We start from the raw sequence: 17,866 nt of genomic DNA on the forward strand, positions 1-17,866 counted from the left end.
TACTGGAAGGAAGTGGGGCAGAAAGGAACCATGGGTGAACACAGGGTGTTAGCAACTCCCAAATCAAATGTGAACATAATGTCATTCAGAGAATCACCATATATTGTATGTGGAAAATGAGCAAAACTATCTCCTTTCTTGTATGTTAAGCCGCAGACATCTTTATCAGCATGTTTACATATGGGGGATTTAAAATCGCCACCCCATATCACAAATACCTCCTTGTTTATTCGAGTATGTAGATTATATAAATGTTGACTCGGAGATTTCAGTGTTTTTTTAATCGACTCAGGTGTCGCATTTTTGTAGAAGTTCAGTACCACTAAGCAAAGGGTGCTATCCATGTGTAAATTAACTATATGATAACAGGGTGCCTGATGTTCCGGGCTGTACAAGGTGCCCATAATGCTAGATGTTACTATGTTCTGATATTCCCCCGTTTGTAGTCAATCGACTGATTCGAGATTGATTAGTATCTCAAACCAATTATAGACAGGCACATTCAACTGATTTCTAAGACCCGGTATATGTGGTTCCCTCCGATTGTTAAAAAGGTTATTGCTCTTTGGGTGATAAAAATAACCCAATGGTACTAAGTTGACACCCTGGCTAGTGATTGTTTGGCTACCGACACGGTTTAGAATTAATTGCACTAATTGCAGTGTTTTGAATTACAGTACCACACAATCCTCGCTCAAGTTCTTCTGGCCTCTACCCACCCATGATACTCTCCTAACCATCTTGAACTCTTCATATAATCTCTCGGTTAGTCCCATCCTAGAACCCAACCAGTGTCACGATCTGTTCCTTAGGGGCTCCCATGATTCCGCCATCCCCATCTGTACTCTCGGGATATCAGCTAACACCACGACATAAGGAGTGGTGGCCGGCGGTAAATCCAAGCGTATTTTGTGCCAGCCACTTTCATATTCATTCGTAGCACTAGTAGTGTTGGAATTGGAGTTTGGGGAATGAGTAGGTATAGGGGGGGCTAGGGGTGTTACTTTGGGGGGAGCCTCATGATTAGTAATAGGGAATTTCTCAACTCTTAGATATATTGGTTGCTTATTACTGGTAGGGGCGGGGTCAGTAGCACGACAGTTCTCGCTGTTAACCGATTGGGCTTGATTGCTCCTGTGCACATCTATTGGCTCTTGTACAGGTTTCTGTAATTTACAGAAACAATTAAGTAATGCGTCTTCCATTTTTCCAATTCTGCCCAATAGGTTATCCGGGGTAACCCTGAGAAAGGTGTCCAATTTGGCTTTTATCTTAACCACCTCATTCTGTGTACGGGTGTTGGAACTACAATCCGATTTTTGTGTCGCTAAGGCCATGTCCTTTTTAAGGGCTTTTTTTTCGTGTTTTTAGAGGGGTTACCACAGATGGTAAGCCTGTGTTCTCCGTTATTTTGGAGAGCGTATCAGGATTTCTAGCTTGCTTAGATGGTGGTTGACTCTCATTATCTTGGTCGCTTCTTGATATGTGTCCTGATGTATCTACAATACATCCATTAACTTTCCAGCCAACCCTCATTGGTGATTTTTCGTAAACTTTTGAAAACATGGCTCTTTTCCCTGGCTTATTAATTATTAATTATTACTATATCTCCTTCCTGCTTTGCTGTGCCTATCTGTTTGTTATCTGCGCCTTGATGCCCCTTGGGGTTAAGTTATGCGCATTATAAGACACCCATTCATTCATTCATTCATTCATTCATTAATACTTGGCTGGGGTACTTCAATAGGTGTAACAGGGCACCCCTGTGAGCTATTATCCCTTGCCAAGTTACCACCATGGTCGGGCTTGCCTGAGCTTAATGACTCTTCTACAGTCATGATCTGTTGTTCAATAGCACCCATGGCCCCTGTTAAGTAGTGTTTGACGCGAACACGCCTCTGTGTTGGGCTGTTTATTGATCTTGACACTTGGAGCTTTTCTTTTCCCCATTATTAATTATGTGAAAAAAAGTGTACAGAAATTATATGTATAGTACTATAGGACCCAGCACAGTTGCACACAAAACAACACGTATATACCAAGAAATAGTCCAGGTTATAGATGTGGCCAGCCTGCCAGTACATATATTATTTTCTGTTATCAACGAGGAAAATCCTTGTATTGAGGGTGACGAGGATAACAAGTCTCAATGTCAGTGAACAGGTGTATAATCGCCAACGTTTTACCCTCTGCCACAGTACCTTATAACGATGAATCAAAAGCAGTGGCCCAGCCCAGTCTATTCTGGTCTAGGACGGGCTAAGATGGCCCGTCTTGGCCAGGGGATGCCACGTGCGCGTCCCACGCTGCGTGACCATGCGCTGGTTTTAAAGTCCCTCCAGGGACTAGGGGCAAAGTGCTGGTGCAGGATTGGGCCAGGGACCGGCTACAAGAATGCAGGTGTCCGTTTTGCGGTCTCCCGCCCTGTGGGACCGGCGCGCTGGTTTTAAAGTCCCTCTAGGGACTAGGGGCGAAGTCAACCCCATCCTCTTCACCACATATATGACATCTCTGGCCAGCATAGTCACAACGCACAACCTCAACATCATATCTTGCATCGAGGACAAACACTCATCCTCTCCCTCTCCGAAGTCTGATGTCCAAAGTACTGCTCAAAGGCAGCGGTATTTAAACTTTCAAACCACAAAAAAAAAGGTTACAAGCTCATTTGCCTACGCAATGTTCACACAGGACATACAAGATAACATCAGTAGAGGTAGCAATTTCTCGGAAACAGAAGCACATGCAAGTCGGCCTAGCCTCGCATGATGAGTTGAAACCCCCCCATGTTGGTTTCAGTTCTCCGATATATTTATCTGACTGCACAGCGTGGGTTATATTTTGCTAAATGCTAATAGGGCCAAAATTACTGACCTGCCAAGCTATCTGACCTTTAGGTGTGGACAGATGGTTTTTACAAAAGTGTGGGCCTGTGTCACTATGTTCTAAGGCAGGATGAGATACTTGGTATTTCTTGCTATGACCGTGTTTAAGTAAAGGTGTAAGAGACCAAAGCACTTTAAAGGAAGTGGGCTCTTATGTGAATTGTGCATCTCAACTCGTTCCCCTAGCAGCTGGAGATTGTGGTAACCTATTTGTGGCTTATTTGGTACGATGGCTCATCTGAACTAATCACTTAAAGGTTCTGTCAAGTATCCTGAAACTGAAGGGAAATATGACTTGTTTTTGTGCAGCAGCTCAGCTAAATTAACCATAAGATGTTTCCTGCAGCTAAACAGTGATGTGACCTGTCTATTTCTGCTGAACCCAGTGCTCTTCACCACATTCCTGCTTCCATGCATTGGCCTATCATTGCTTACATGGGGTTAGAACTATCTCTATCTGAAATTTCGCATGGGGGGGTCTTAGGTTTGTGTGGGTCTATCCATGATGCATCCTATTCTTCCTGCAATCATTCTACCCTCTAGTTTATTCTCCAATCACCTCTCCTAACCTCCCATCTTCTAAGGGGATGACTTCATAATCAATACCCTGTCCCTTGGGTTTCTTAGTACTTTTCCTAACCATAAACTTTCCTGCCAATCATAACTGTCATTCTCTTGCAGCATGCTATTATTATCCAAAAAATAAGACCTGTCAAGATCAACAACACCATCCAAATTGGAAGGCCATGAACAACCACAACATCCAATGACGGCACCCACTCAAACCAACCTAAAAACACTCATCAGGGACACCTCCAAGCTAACCATTTTCTTTTGTAGTGCAGTGTCACAATGGCCTCATTCAATGTTCCATTGTCCGCATCGTTTGGCTAGCACATACGTGCAGCAGGTGGATCCAATTTTCTCGCACACACCCACCCACCTCCGTGGCCGTCAATAAGTCCAGCACATATCTGTGATGCATTACCATCAGTCTAATAGCATGTAGTTCTTTTTCTAACAGTGTTGAATCTATTTTCTGATGCGTTGATTGTCTTCATCAATTCCCACGGTGTGATCTGCAGCCAGCATTCAGTTGTTTTCTCCCTAAGCAAAGCGTAGCCAATTGCCGAATAAGAGCACAGCATTGTTGAATAATCTGTGCTCCTGTGGAACGTCTTCCCAAACTGCATTACCAAAGTACTCTGCAGCTCTTTCCTTCATGTGGTGATTCAACTAGGTTGTTGGACGGCTCATGGGATGGTAATGTAACGGTGCAATGCTCACTCCTGGTATCACCAGTGAAGGGATGTGTAGGATCATAAGAGCAGAGATCATTTCAGTTTGTGGTAACTACATGTGGAGCCTGCCCCCACATTCCCAGTAGTGGTCCATCAGGCTGGAGGTGCCCTCCTGCACATTGGTGTCGTATAAGGTGGTGTTACACTTGAGGTGACTGCCAACCTTTCCTGTCCCATCCCATTTTCTTTGAAACAAAGAGAAAAATGTGTTAATTTCATTGCTATTCTAGGGTGTGTGTTAGTTCCTGTTCAAGTATATCTCTACATTTTCACATCCCATATTTGTTGACATCGTCTTATTATCTTATCAAATCTTAAAGGACTGTCTCACTCGGTACCATTCCATAATGATATTCTTCTACTTGTGCCCTTGGCCCCGGATGCCACTAGTCATGGGCAAATACTGATACTGTGATTCTCAGACCTGGTCTGCCCGCGCAATCCGGGGGTATGGGCTTAGCCTTATAGTTATTACATTTGGACGGCGATTGAATAATTAATCTACAAGATGTGCCTATCTAATTCTGATTCCTCCCGCTTTGACCAATATCTCTTATGACCTGCTTTCTTCATTCTAGATATCTGATCTTTTATCTCTCATCTATTTGTCAGGAACTGTAGTACTTCCGGGGTGGTATCAAATCTAGTTGTGTTAACTCGTGCAGTTACAGTGCTAGCGTGTGTTGGTTGCAGCTGGGCGTTTATTCTACATTAAAAGAGGGGCAAGAGACAATGTGTAACATTTGGGGATACCTCTTTAGGGTAATGCAATTTGTCTCCTGCGGTGGCAGGGATGATGAGGGAGCATACGTAACAGCTACCATTGGATGTGCCCATACTATGCATTTGCTTGTACCACATATTTTCAAACACAGCAGTGTGAAGAGGGTGATGGTCAGTGCCATTATCAGCGGTTCTGCTCCTGCGAGTAATAGGTGATGTAGGATAAAAGAAATAGAAATACACAAGGGCTAAAGACATTAGTATTAGTACACCGAGGAGGAAAAACAAAAATGAAGTACATAACTTGAAATAAGTATTGTCTCTTGTTGAAGCGGTGGAAGGAGACTTTACTCCGGTTGCTTCTCCTGTTCTTCCCCCTCTTTTTCCTGCTCAGTGTTATAAGGGATGGATAGCAGAGCTGGGGCCAGGCATATGTTGGAGAGAGATATTCATGTCTTGTGGCCTCTAATTGTCACTGCAGTTGCTGTGATGTCAGTTACAGGGAAGGGTCCTTGAGACTTAGGATCTCTCCACTTGCAAGCAAAGTTCCCAAAGGCAAGGCTGTCTGTTGGTCATGCTGTAGGGGTGCCTCAGCTGGAGGGGCATTGACCCGTGTATCCGCTACACTTGTATCTTGTTTAGAAATGAACTTTGACACTTCTGTCAGCTGAGACAAGTAAACAGACATTTCAGCGTGTACTACTTCAGATGCACTCTCTGTACCACTTCGGGGGCACTCTCAGTATGCAACCTATGTGTAGCTAGTGGCAAAAATATTTTTATTACTCTCCATGTCACTATCTGATGTGGGGTCAAGTGATTTTCTGATCCCGGTGTGTTTCTTAAGGCGTTCAGTGATAGTGGGAGGCAATATAACTCAATGTTACACACAGTTTACTGATTTTGTTTTTTTAGGAGGCTGTTAAGGCGCCATTGCTTTGGGGGTGGTAAGCTGACACGAATTTGTACGTCATTCCTATCAAAGTGGGAGAAGGTATTATTGTCTAAGTGTGTGTGCCATTGTAGAATCTAATCCCCTCAAACACCTCACCGGGGTATTACCTCGCAGACCTGAACATTAGCAGCAGACTTGGCATCAGAGTGGACACAAGGTCCAGCTTCAACACTGGTGGCACCCGGCACAACAGTGTAGGTGCCCTCCAATGACATCCTCTGTCACAGATTCCCTCATTATCACCCTCTAACAGAGCCCCTCAAGTCTCCATAGCCACTCTCTCTCAAACGCATTTATTTCGTTTTATAGCACCTCTCATACCAGTGTAGGTTGTCAGAGTACTTCACATCACACCTACATTACAGAGAGGCAATCAATCCTATGTGTGCAACTCAATTTAAATGAAATGTTACAAAAGACAAAAACCTAAAAGGTGTAGGAGTGGCATGTCATCCATACTGGGTAGGCAGTATAATTTAAGATTACATGGCCTGTAGAAGCACACACTCAGCTTTTAAACCGCAGCACGATTGTAGAGTGTTCTCTTCAATAACAATAATTGATTTCTACATTTTGCAACATTAGAATAATGAAAGACTGGGCAAAAAACGTAGCGCTGTAATCTATACCTTGCAGGTTACATGCAGCTCTTTGATGACTGTTAATAACTCACTGTTTTAAATTATGATTTTAACTTATAAATTGTAAGCAACAGAACGATCTTCAGACAATAGCAGCAACCCACTGACCTATTTACATAGTATACACTTTGTGATCTGCATGGTATACGTTCTTTGCAGCAGGCATAGCAACCTTCTGAGTTACCTCACGATTAGACAAAACTTCCACTAGACAAAATTCCGCTGTCTCCCCAGGAAGAACATTAAACAATGGAGTATCTTGACATTTTTATTTTTGCCTGAAATTTGCTGGAGGTAAGAAACACAGAAACAAGTGCTTTTAAACCATACTATACTTGCAAATGGCAAACCCCCACCCAAAGTCAGCACCCGGTGTGGACGCACAGGATGCACCGCACTGGAGCCGGTCCTGATTACAGTGAAGGGCTCTTTTGGTCGAGGTACTGCAGACTATTACTTTGAAGGTAGGGCTTGGTGAATACTGCGGGCACACTGTGCCCTTGTATGTACATTGTAAGCCAATCTTTGCATATTTGGAGTGGACATTTTGTCTCTGGCAGTGTGCGAAAGAAGATGTAGCTGGTTTAGGGCTATCAGTAGTAATGCTTGGGGCATGACAGGCTTTCCTGCGATATCTGTCTGAATATACTAGACTACCTGGAATGGCGTCTTTTGTTGCTTGGCTTCACTCGTCTAGATTATACGTGGCACAGTCATAGAAATTATTGTCTGTATCTGAAATGGAGTATGCAACGAAGGCAGTTGTGTTGACTGAATGACACTAAATGACCTTGATGATGTGAGTTGAGGAGGACATAACAGGATCCCACTGGTTTTCTCTCGATGTCCCCTCTTATGCTTTATCAGTAGGATCCTCTGGCTTTGCCTACTGTTGGGGCCTTCCTCCTGGCCTCTCCTGGGCTTGTAGACCTACTACATATTTCTGTGAGTGGCTTTTCTGTGTACTGCTCTGGGGTCTGCCTCTGGGTCTCTTCTGAAGCGTATCACCCTCTAAGCTTTGTCCTGCCCTTGTGCCTGCTTCGGGGTCTCTTCTGAGTGGGAGGACTGGCAGGCTCCTGGGGCCATGGGTGTATGTGGTGGTGAGCGGTTTTGTGTCATTCTCTACAATGTTTTTGTATCCTGTCTTTGTCTCTGGGAAGACTTTGACCAGCCATTCTTTACAGGATTTTTCTATCCGGTCTGCATCTCCAGAGAAGATTTTGACCAGGTGCTCTACAGGAGACCCCATGGCACTTTGGTGGACCTGGTCTTATAATATAATCCTATATTTAGTTGTAACTTTGTTTTTATTGTAAATAATCAATCTCTGTAGTTTAAATATTTATATAGTACATAGTTACACTGTCTATTGTATCCTTTACAACGTAAATGGATCCTTATTTACTGTATAGTGTGCGACTTGAATTCACAAAAATTATCGTTAGGCCAGGTGTAAATGAAAAATATTTATCCCTAATCTTGAGGAAACGTCCTTTATACATATATCTGGGGCAGGTACATTTATGGGTGACCATCATTTATTATGTGATCATGAATGTATACAATTATTTGTGGTGTTTGTGTTACCTAAATCCTATAATTTTGAACGTCTATGACAAGTACGGAAATTAGGTTGTCTAATATTGTGGGCCATTCACTATTATTTTGGGGATGCAATAACTAAATGGCTGCCTGTGGTCCCACTGAAATGTAAATGTTACTTCAATTCCGCCTGTCACTGTCCACAAGGTGGCGTCAGTGTCACACATTAAGAGTTAACAATGAATGTTTTCATGAAAGAAGGTTCAGTTTGTACTTGTCCTGCCCTGTTTATCAGGCAGAACATTTCCCCACTTCCAAGATCTTTTAGTTTTTATTTCATATATACTGAACATTTCATCAATGTCTTGTTGTGCCTTTTTTCTACCTATATCGGTTAATATGGAAGTCACTGGGGAGTTAAGTCAATCTTTCACAATTTTACTTGATAATTATGATGGATTATACTTTCGTCACTTCCCTTAAAACGCATAGAGAGGATAAGTCACCTCTTTTGAATGCCTTAGGAGTATATTTCACTATTGATTGGACAACCGCGACAAGTTTTGTACTCTTTACAAAATCTTTATTTAGTTATTTATTTTTACACTTTATCTCTATTCTAACTGTAGGAGAGTCCCACTCAAAATCACTTTTAAGATAATTATCTATATCACTGACTGTACTGTTCAATAATTCTTCCTCTATTTGTGTACCCTCAAGATAGTTATCTATATTCCTCTCTATATTATCCTATAATTCTTTTACTTTCCAATCTTGTGGAACTGTAGTTACAATTTTATCATAGAAGTAATAGTTGTCAATCTCGCTATTTATTATGGCGTTCATGAAAATTTCCTCGTTGGACGTTGTGGTTACATGAACACTCGGGGCCTTATTTAGATGCTGACGGTCCTGGGACCGCTGTACTCGTGGTTTGCAGTCCCATCACCTCCATCGCATTGGGTCTCACAGCCAATCACAATGGATGCAGTGGGGCTGCCGCAAGACTGCCAACGCCACCAGGATCGCGCAGCCATGGGGAAAGCAGACGGGAACGGGGGAAGGGGGGCCGGCCGAGCACTTTGCCAAAGCCGGTTTTGGTTCCCAGTCCGGCCCTGGGGGTGCCGATGCCCCACCGCTTAGCAGATTCCGATCTGCCTTTCCTCCAAGCATTAGCTGGCAGGGACCCACCATGAAATGCTTGGTGGAAAGGCATGTAAAGGGGCACCCGGGCACATCTACCCATGGAGGTGCATACAGGAGGCACATAATATACTCCACTCAAAAGTGCATGGGTATACGTGCACTGTGTGGGACGCACACCATGGTGCGTGCCACAGCGTGCATGGACGTGCTGGAGGTGCTGTCACAGGCGGCAGGATGCTCTTTAGGCTCTTCTATGAGGCAAACATTCCCGCCACTGTGACACCACTGCCGCTGGACTGCCTGCCCTGGATTTCTGTTGTAATCCGGCAGGTGGGTCTGCAGACAGCTTGGCGGTCTTCCCAGTGGATCACCTGTGATCCACTGGGAAGACTGCTAACATCTAAATCAGGCCCTCAGTTTTTGAAATGTTTCTGTTCAGTTGTTAGGAGGACTCATTTAATTATCTGACAAATCTGCTATCACATCAATGTGTGTTGTCCTTAGACCTAAAGGTGATATGGTGTCAATACCTAAGCGTTCCAGAATTTTTTCCTTTAAGGGATTATTAGGTGGTACTGATTTTGGTAGTCTACTGGGATCAGAGCCGTTGGAGAAACCTACAACCTGGCTGTTATAGAGAAGGGCAATTAATCCGGGGACCTTTTGTGACTGATCACTCGCAAACTCTTGAGACATTTGCCTAACTCAGTCAATTACTTAAATTTCCTTTCCTAACATTCTACAACATTCCTCATAAAATAGGAAAACCTAACTTTATACATTACATAACATAAACAACATAAAATGACAAAATAACATTAATCTGTGGCCACATTTATATTAACATATACATATTCATCAATTCTAAACTACATACTATGGCAAAAAGAAATCACTTCCCTCCACATTCATAGAGGGGATAGACTTTCACCGTTGTAACTACAAATTGTGACTTCCAGTCTCAAGGTCTGGGATTACAAAACCAACTTGAATATTCTGTTCTTAATTAGGTAAAGTCTAATTACACCGGTCCGGCTGTCCCACCGACAAAATATACACTGGGAATTCCAGTCTCAAATCCTATTCTGCCTTTAACCTCTTTCAACCGTTTAGTCGAGTTCCCTATATCTTCAAGACGTATCTTCGAGATGCTTAAATATTGTGTCATACAATTCATACACAATCTTGCATGTGAATACACAAAATAATTTACATTAGGATGTCAAAACATCTTTAAATACAAAGAATGAAGTTCGCATTGTCCTTACCTTAATGATGCCACTTTTGAATCCTACCAACCCTCGAAAAATGTGAACTTAAAAAAAAATTTAAATGGGTGTCTGCCTACCTTCTTTTAAGATGTTCAATCCATTTAGCCAGATTAGGTGGTATTACAGGTGGTGGCAATTGATGAGGCCAACTGGAACTGCTGGCTGATAACTCCCCAATATGTTGGATGGAAAATCTGAGAAAGAAAAACCAAGACACAATTGACAAAACAATATAGGTTTACTCAATTACTGCAGGGGAGATCAGTCACTTCCATGAAGATGAGCCTGATGTCCAAACTACTGCTCAAAGGAAGCGGTATTTAAACTCTCAAACCACAAAAAAAAAGTTTCAACTTCATCATTTGTGTAAGCAATGTTCTCACTGGACATAAAAGATAACATCAGTAGAGGTAGCAATTTCTTGGAAACAGAAGGGCATGTACATGAGCCTAGCCTCTCATGAAGAGCAGAAACACCCCATGTGGGTTTCGGTAATTTAAGCTGAGCAAAGATATATTTATATCGGTTATATTGTGCTAAATGCTGATTGGGCCAAACTATCTGACCCGCTGAGCTATCTGACCTTTAGGTGTGGACGTGTAGTTAATGCAGAAGCATGCATGTGTGTCATTATGTTCTAAGGCAGGATGAGACACTTGGGGGAATATTTATGAGTTCTGGCGCATCTCTGCATATCAGCAGGGATGCGCCAGAACAAATGCGTCATGCAAAACTACCCTTGCGTCACGGCAGATGCGCTGCATTTACAATGCGGCGCGCCGTGGCGCAAGGGTAGGCAGATGCGTGACGCATCTCGTGACGTAAGGGCGGCACATCGCTGGAGTCGCGTCGCAAGCACGACGCAACTCCAGCAATGCTCAGGGCCACCCAATACTTAACATGTTGTGTCAGTCCTTACGCCTGCTTCAAGCAGGCATAAGGAATTGATGTAGCAGCGTCGCGGAAGTGCCTGCGTGAAATCTTGTAGATTTCACGCAGGCACTTTTGCGAGGCGCACAGGCGCCGGAACGCCCACCCTGCGTGGGAACGCCCCCATTGTGGCACTGGGCTTTATAACGTGATGCATCTCCCTAGATGCGTCACGTTGTAATTGCCTCGCAGGGATGCGCCACGTTTACGCCGCTGTTGCGTCACACAAGGCGGCATAAACGTGGCGCAAGGGCCTTGTAAATCTGCCCCTTGGTATTTCTTCCTATGTACATATTTAAGCAAAAGGTGAAAGAGACTGCAGCGCTTTAGAGGACTCATATGTGATTGGTGCATCTCAGCTTGTTCCCCTAGCAGATGGAGATTGTGGTGATCTATTTGTGACTTATTTGGTACGATGGCTCATCTGAACTAACCACGTAAATATTCTCAACAAAACATTTAATGTTCTTTTAAGTTTCGTGAAACTGAAGGGAAATGTGACCTATTTTAATGCAGCAGCTCAGCTAAATTAACCACAAGATATTTCCTGAAGCTAAAGTGTGATCAGGTTGAGCCTGTGCGGAGTTCCGCTTTGCAGAACGCCGCAAAGTGACAAAAAAACTGCTGCGATACGCGGATTTCAATGAATGGTGAAGTGTGTTAGGGTTATGCCTTTCGTGGTGATTTTGAGTGCTGTATGTTTGTCCTGCACTGTAAAATGATCGCAAACTGCACAATGCGCAACACAAGAGTGCACAGCTTACTCTCTGCTGCTTGAGGAGGTGTTCTACTCGAGCGGCAGCTTTCTCAACGAGAACGTTTTTTTTTTAACGCGAGTGGTCGCGACCTGCCGCGACCACTCGCAACAGAGAAATCCAACTCCTCGCCTTGAAAAATCTCGCCAGGAGGTTGATTTTCCTCACTCGCCAACTAGACCTTGGTGAGCGAGGACAAATCTTGCCATGAGGTGTATTTTCCTCGCTCGCACTCGCCAACTTGACGTTGACAAGCACGAGCGAGGAATTAAACTCTCCTCTGTGGAAAGGAGTTTTTGGGAACTCTGCATGCTCAGCGGAGCGTGGAAAACTGCGAGCGGAGTTCACCACTCAAGGTTAGTTATGACCTGTTTATTTCTGATGAACCCAATGCTCTTCACCACATCCCTGCTTCCTTGCATGGGCCTGTCACTGCTTACAGGAGTTCAAAACTATTTCTAACCTGAACGAGTCACATTGTGGGTCTCAGGTCTTAGATCCATGTGGGTCTTTACATGATGCATCCCATTCTTCCCTATATCGCAGACATCGCCAACTAAATGAAGGACAACTGCCTGAAGCTCAACAAGGACCAGACAGAGGTACTGATCTTTAGAAACAAAAGCTCCTCATGGGATGCTTCCTGGTGGCCCTCAGAACTCGGACCTACTCCTACCACCACTGCCCACGCTAGGAACCTAGGCATCATTCTGGACATCAAGCTAACCATGATGACTCAGGTCAACTCTGTCTCCACCTTCTGCTTCTTCATCCTCTGCATGCTTCGTAAAATATTCAAATGGCTACTCCAAAGTTCAAGTCGCACCATCATACAGGCCCTCAGCTCCGGTTGAGTGGACTACGGCAACGCTCTCTATGTAGGGATCGCCGCTCACTTCTTCTGACAAGTACAGGCCATACAGAACGCCGCAGCCAGACTTGTCCTGGAACTCCCTGGATGAACTCACATCACTCCCTACCTCAGGGACCTCCACTGGCTCCTTGTACAGAAAAGATTTCAGTTCACACTCTTTACCTGTGCATACAAGGACCTACACAACTGCAGACCCGCCTACGTGAACCACCACCTGAACTTCCATTACCCTTCCAGATACCTCCGCTCCACTTCCCTTTCTTTAACCCTCACACCGGCATCCGACATAGCAGATTCAGAGGTCGCTCCTTCTCCTACCTTGCAGCAAAAACATGGAACGAGCTAGCCTTTAATCTCCGGATCTCCTGATCTCTTCCAAAGTTCAGGAAGTCCCTGAAGACCTGGCTATTCAGCTAATCAACTTGACTGGGTAGGAGTGTTCTGATTAACTCAGATACTCTGTCCATCACCACCCCCTTTTTGAATCGTTTTGGCCACCACACGCGTGGAAGGGTATGCTCAGATGTGAGTCCCTTGCTCACTGCACCATCAGGATTCAAGCAAGCCGGGCCGAAGACGGCTGTAATGCCAGAAACCGGTCCCCGGAAGCTTGTTTCCTTTCCAGTAAAGAATTGGCTTGGTAGTTTGGTCTGCCCTGTTCCCATGATGCACTGGGCCAGGGACAGACTAATTTGCATATAGCCAGGTTCTGAACTGGGATGGTGCAGTGAGCTAAAAAACGGTGATGGATCAAGCCCTGATCTGTTGACTGGGTAGGAGTGTTCTGATTAACTCAGATACTCTGTCCATCACCACCCCCTTTTTGAATCGTTTTGGCCACCACACGCGTGGAAGGGTATGCTCAGATGTGAGTCCCTTGCTCACTGCACCATCAGGATTCAAGCAAGCCGGGCCGAAGACGGCTGTAATGCCAGAAACCGGTCCCCGGAAGCTTGTTTCCTTTCCAGTAAAGAATTGGCTTGGTAGTTTGGTCTGCCCTGTTCCCATGATGCACTGGGCCAGGGACAGACTAATTTGCATATAGCCAGGTTCTGAACTGGGATGGTGCAGTGAGCTAAAAAATGGTGATGGATCAAGCCCTGATCTTTTGACTGGGTAGGAGTGTTCTGATTAACTCAGATACTCTGTCCATCACCACCCCCTTTTTGAATCGTTTTGGCCACCACACGCGTGGAAGGGTATGCTCAGATGTGAGTCCCTTGCTCACTGCACCATCAGGATTCAAGCAAGCCGGGCCGAAGACGGCTGTAATGCCAGAAACCGGTCCCCGGAAGCTTGTTTCCTTTCCAGTAAAGAATTGGCTTGGTAGTTTGGTCTGCCCTGTTCCCATGATGCACTGGGCCAGGGACAGACTAATTTGCATATAGCCAGGTTCTGAACTGGGATGGTGCAGTGAGCTAAAAAACGGTGATGCATCAAGCCCTGATCTGTTGACTGGGTAGGAGTGTTCTGATTAACTCAGATACTCTGTCCATCACCACCCCCTTTTTGAATCGTTTTGGCCACCACACGCGTGGAAGGGTATGCTCAGATGTGAGTCCCTTGCTCACTGCACCATCAGGATTCAAGCAAGCCGGGCCGAAGACGGCTGTAATGCCAGAAACCGGTCCCCGGAAGCTTGTTTCCTTTCCAGTAAAGAATTGGCTTGGTAGTTTGGTCTGCCCTGTTCCCATGATGCACTGGGCCAGGGACAGACTAATTTGCATATAGCCAGGTTCTGAACTGGGATGGTGCAGTGAGCTAAAAAACGGTGATGGATCAAGCCCTGATCTGTTGACTGGGTAGGAGTGTTCTGATTAACTCAGATACTCTGTCCATCACCACCCCCTTTTTGAATCACGCTAGGAACCTAGGCATCATTCTGGACATCAAGCTAACCATGATGACTCAGGTCAACTCTGTCTCCACCTTCTGCTTCTTCATCCTCTGCATGCTTCGTAAAATATTCAAATGGCTACTCCAAAGTTCAAGTCGCACCATCATACAGGCCCTCAGCTCCGGTTGAGTGGACTACGGCAACGCTCTCTATGTAGGGATCGCCGCTCACTTCTTCTGACAAGTACAGGCCATACAGAACGCCGCAGCCAGACTTGTCCTGGAACTCCCTGGATGAACTCACATCACTCCCTACCTCAGGGACCTCCACTGGCTCCTTGTACAGAAAAGATTTCAGTTCACACTCTTTACCTGTGCATACAAGGACCTACACAACTGCAGACCCGCCTACGTGAACCACCACCTGAACTTCCATTACCCTTCCAGATACCTCCGCTCCACTTCCCTTTCTTTAACCCTCACACCGGCATCCGACATAGCAGATTCAGAGGTCGCTCCTTCTCCTACCTTGCAGCAAAAACATGGAACGAGCTAGCCTTTAATCTCCGGATCTCCTGATCTCTTCCAAAGTTCAGGAAGTCCCTGAAGACCTGGCTATTCAGCTAATCAACTGGACCCTGCCAGTGCTTGGGTACTCTCATGGGTGACAAGAAGCGCTCTACAAATCTACTGATTGATTGAAGCTGCAATTTATCTGGGTTTTCTGGTTTCACTTTGTACAAATAATCCACTAAACGGGTATCTATTTTTATTTCCTTTTTATGTTGGTGCTAATCAAAGTACAGGCGTATGTATGGGCCGGCACACCAAACAGCACCTTGACTACAGGGCCAAATAGGCCTTTTATTCCATCAGGCATTTCCCCAGCGGACTGAGCCTTTGGAGGCTGTTTTTTTGAGAAGGGGGCGCTCCTGGTGCCTCTATCACACCCACCAGCTCCCCAAGGGTAATTGTAGCAGATACTGAGATGCTTTAAGAGAGAGAAAGAGAGGGAGGAAGGGGGAGAGGGAAGGCAGAGGGAACACCATCAGAAAGAAAGACGAGATCTAGAGAGAATTAATAGATGGAAAGAGAGTAAACGCAAGGATCTTAAGGCAACAGGCTGCTTCGAACAGTTTGACCAGGGCTGCTTTAGTTCCCCAGTTCGGCCTTAACTGACCATAATATGGTGCGTCATTGAAACCTGCACCAGTCAGTTAAAGGCGTGCTGCTATGCACAGTGGTACAGTGTACCCTGTACGTTATGCGGCCCCTTATGCAAGGTCACTCTACAGTTGGGTTTTCTTTTTAACCAGATACCTTGTGGCTCAGGATCCCTCTGAGGCAGGGAGGATGCATGTAGGTGTTTGCTTCTCACAGTAGATGTCACTATCTCTTCCTTTTCTTCTCAGTTTTTTTTATGCCGTCTCTTCACCCCTTTTTGGTTTGTCTTGTTAGTACCTCCATGTGAGAAGTTGGCCTGGTATATGATGTCCACTATTTTAGTGGGCACCTTGCACCAGTCCAAACGACCCTTATTGATGGTAGGTTGTAAAGTCAACTTTATAGAAAGCTATCCTAGTGGTAGCTGTGGAGAGCAGCCTCAGGCTAAGACTTAGAGGCGAGTTAAGCTAGTTGTTTTACCAATTATAATCTCTTGAATGATCGAATGAAAGCACACCACCCAAGGTATATATCAAATATATATGTATTTTTTTCTAAACACAACCCTTCTAGACTCTTTATGAGGTCAGAGGTAAAAGTACAATACAAGGAACTTAATTAGCATACAAACCATATACTAAAATAGAACAGCCTGTAGAACAGCTGGGGCTACCTATAACCACCCAAGGTTAGGATGTAGGAGGCCCACTGGGGACGCATGCAGTGTCTAAACACAGCCTCGGATCACCATTGACTTTCTATGGAGAACGAACAAGTTACAATTTTAAAGATTAAGGGCACCTCTAGGTGAACTACGATCGAACCCTTTTAGACTAGGACACTTCGAGAGTCAAGACCCACGGGAGCACCGGAGTACACGTGTTACCTCACCCAGGGAAGCCGGGTGCATAGGTGTCTTTTGGTGTCTGGTTTTGTCGTCGATTCCAATGGAGAGCTGCAAAGAAATGCTGCAGGCGACCAGAGGAAGTGTCCGGGTGGATCCGAGGGTGGATCGGAGATGTGAAGAACCTGAAAGCCCTCGACCCTGTTCACAAGCCAGGTCGCTCCCCCACCGCATCAGCATCCCCCCTGCTGCCTCTGTGTTCCAGCTTTTCCCGCCATTCTTTCGCTTCCCGCTCCCGCCGCTGCCTCCATGCGGCCCCGCCCCCGGCGCCTGATTCGCCACCCGCTCCCCCTCCCAGCTGCTCCTCCCTCCCTCGCACCCTTCTTAAAGGAGGCCGCTGCGCACTAAGGGAGTGACCCTCGACCCTGTTCACAGGCCAGGTCGCTCCCCCACCGCGTCAGCATCCCCCCTGCTGCCTCTGTGTTCCAGCTTTTCCCGCCGTTCTTTCGCTTCCCGCTCCCGCCGCTGTCTCCCCTGCGGCCCCACCCCCGTGCCTGATTCGCCACCCGCTCCCCTCCCAGCTGCACCTCCCTCCCTCGCACCCTTCTTAAAGGAGGCCGCTACGCACTAAGGGAGCGACCCTCGACCCTGTTCACGGTCCAGGTCGCTCCCCCACCGCGTCAGCATCCCCCCTGCTGCCTCTGTGTTCCAGCTTTTCCCGCCGTTCTTTCGCTTCCCGCTCCCGCCGCTGCCTCCCCTGTGGCCCCGCCCCCCGCTCCTGATTCGCCACCCGCTCCCCCTCCCAGCTGCTCCTCCCTCCCTCGCACCCTTCTTAATGGAGGCCACTGCGCGGCCGTGCCGCTGGCGCGCCGAAGGCGTGCCAAGGCAAGCCCGTCTGCGCTCTTCCGAGCCTGGACCGCGCCCAGCGCCAGAACCCCTGACCCCAGCCGATGCCAAGGGCACCCGACTGAGGTACGACAGCGCCACCCTCACCGCACT

General features: G+C 46.0%; 1 protein-coding gene across 2 annotated transcripts in view; it reads right to left on the reverse strand.

Annotated features, from left to right (window-relative positions):
- CACNB3 (calcium voltage-gated channel auxiliary subunit beta 3) overlaps nucleotides 1-17,866 on the reverse strand; it is a 462,560-nt gene that overhangs the window by 80,764 nt on the left and 363,930 nt on the right. The window contains exons 13-14 of one of the 2 annotated variants that reach the window (XM_078685908.1): nucleotides 10,542-10,658; nucleotides 4,245-4,371 (exon numbers count right to left, since the gene is read on the reverse strand). In XM_078685908.1, the coding sequence (XP_078542034.1) occupies nucleotides 10,575-10,658 (84 nt within the window). In that variant the 3' untranslated portion in view covers nucleotides 4,245-4,371; nucleotides 10,542-10,574. Of the gene's footprint in view, nucleotides 1-4,244; nucleotides 4,372-10,541; nucleotides 10,659-17,866 lie in introns of those variants that run through there. The other variant, XR_013610293.1, reaches the window with a different exon arrangement.

The sequence above is a fragment of the Lissotriton helveticus genome, chromosome 1_1 (genome assembly GCF_964261635.1).
Source record: "Lissotriton helveticus chromosome 1_1, aLisHel1.1, whole genome shotgun sequence".
NCBI lineage: Eukaryota > Metazoa > Chordata > Amphibia > Caudata > Salamandridae > Lissotriton > Lissotriton helveticus.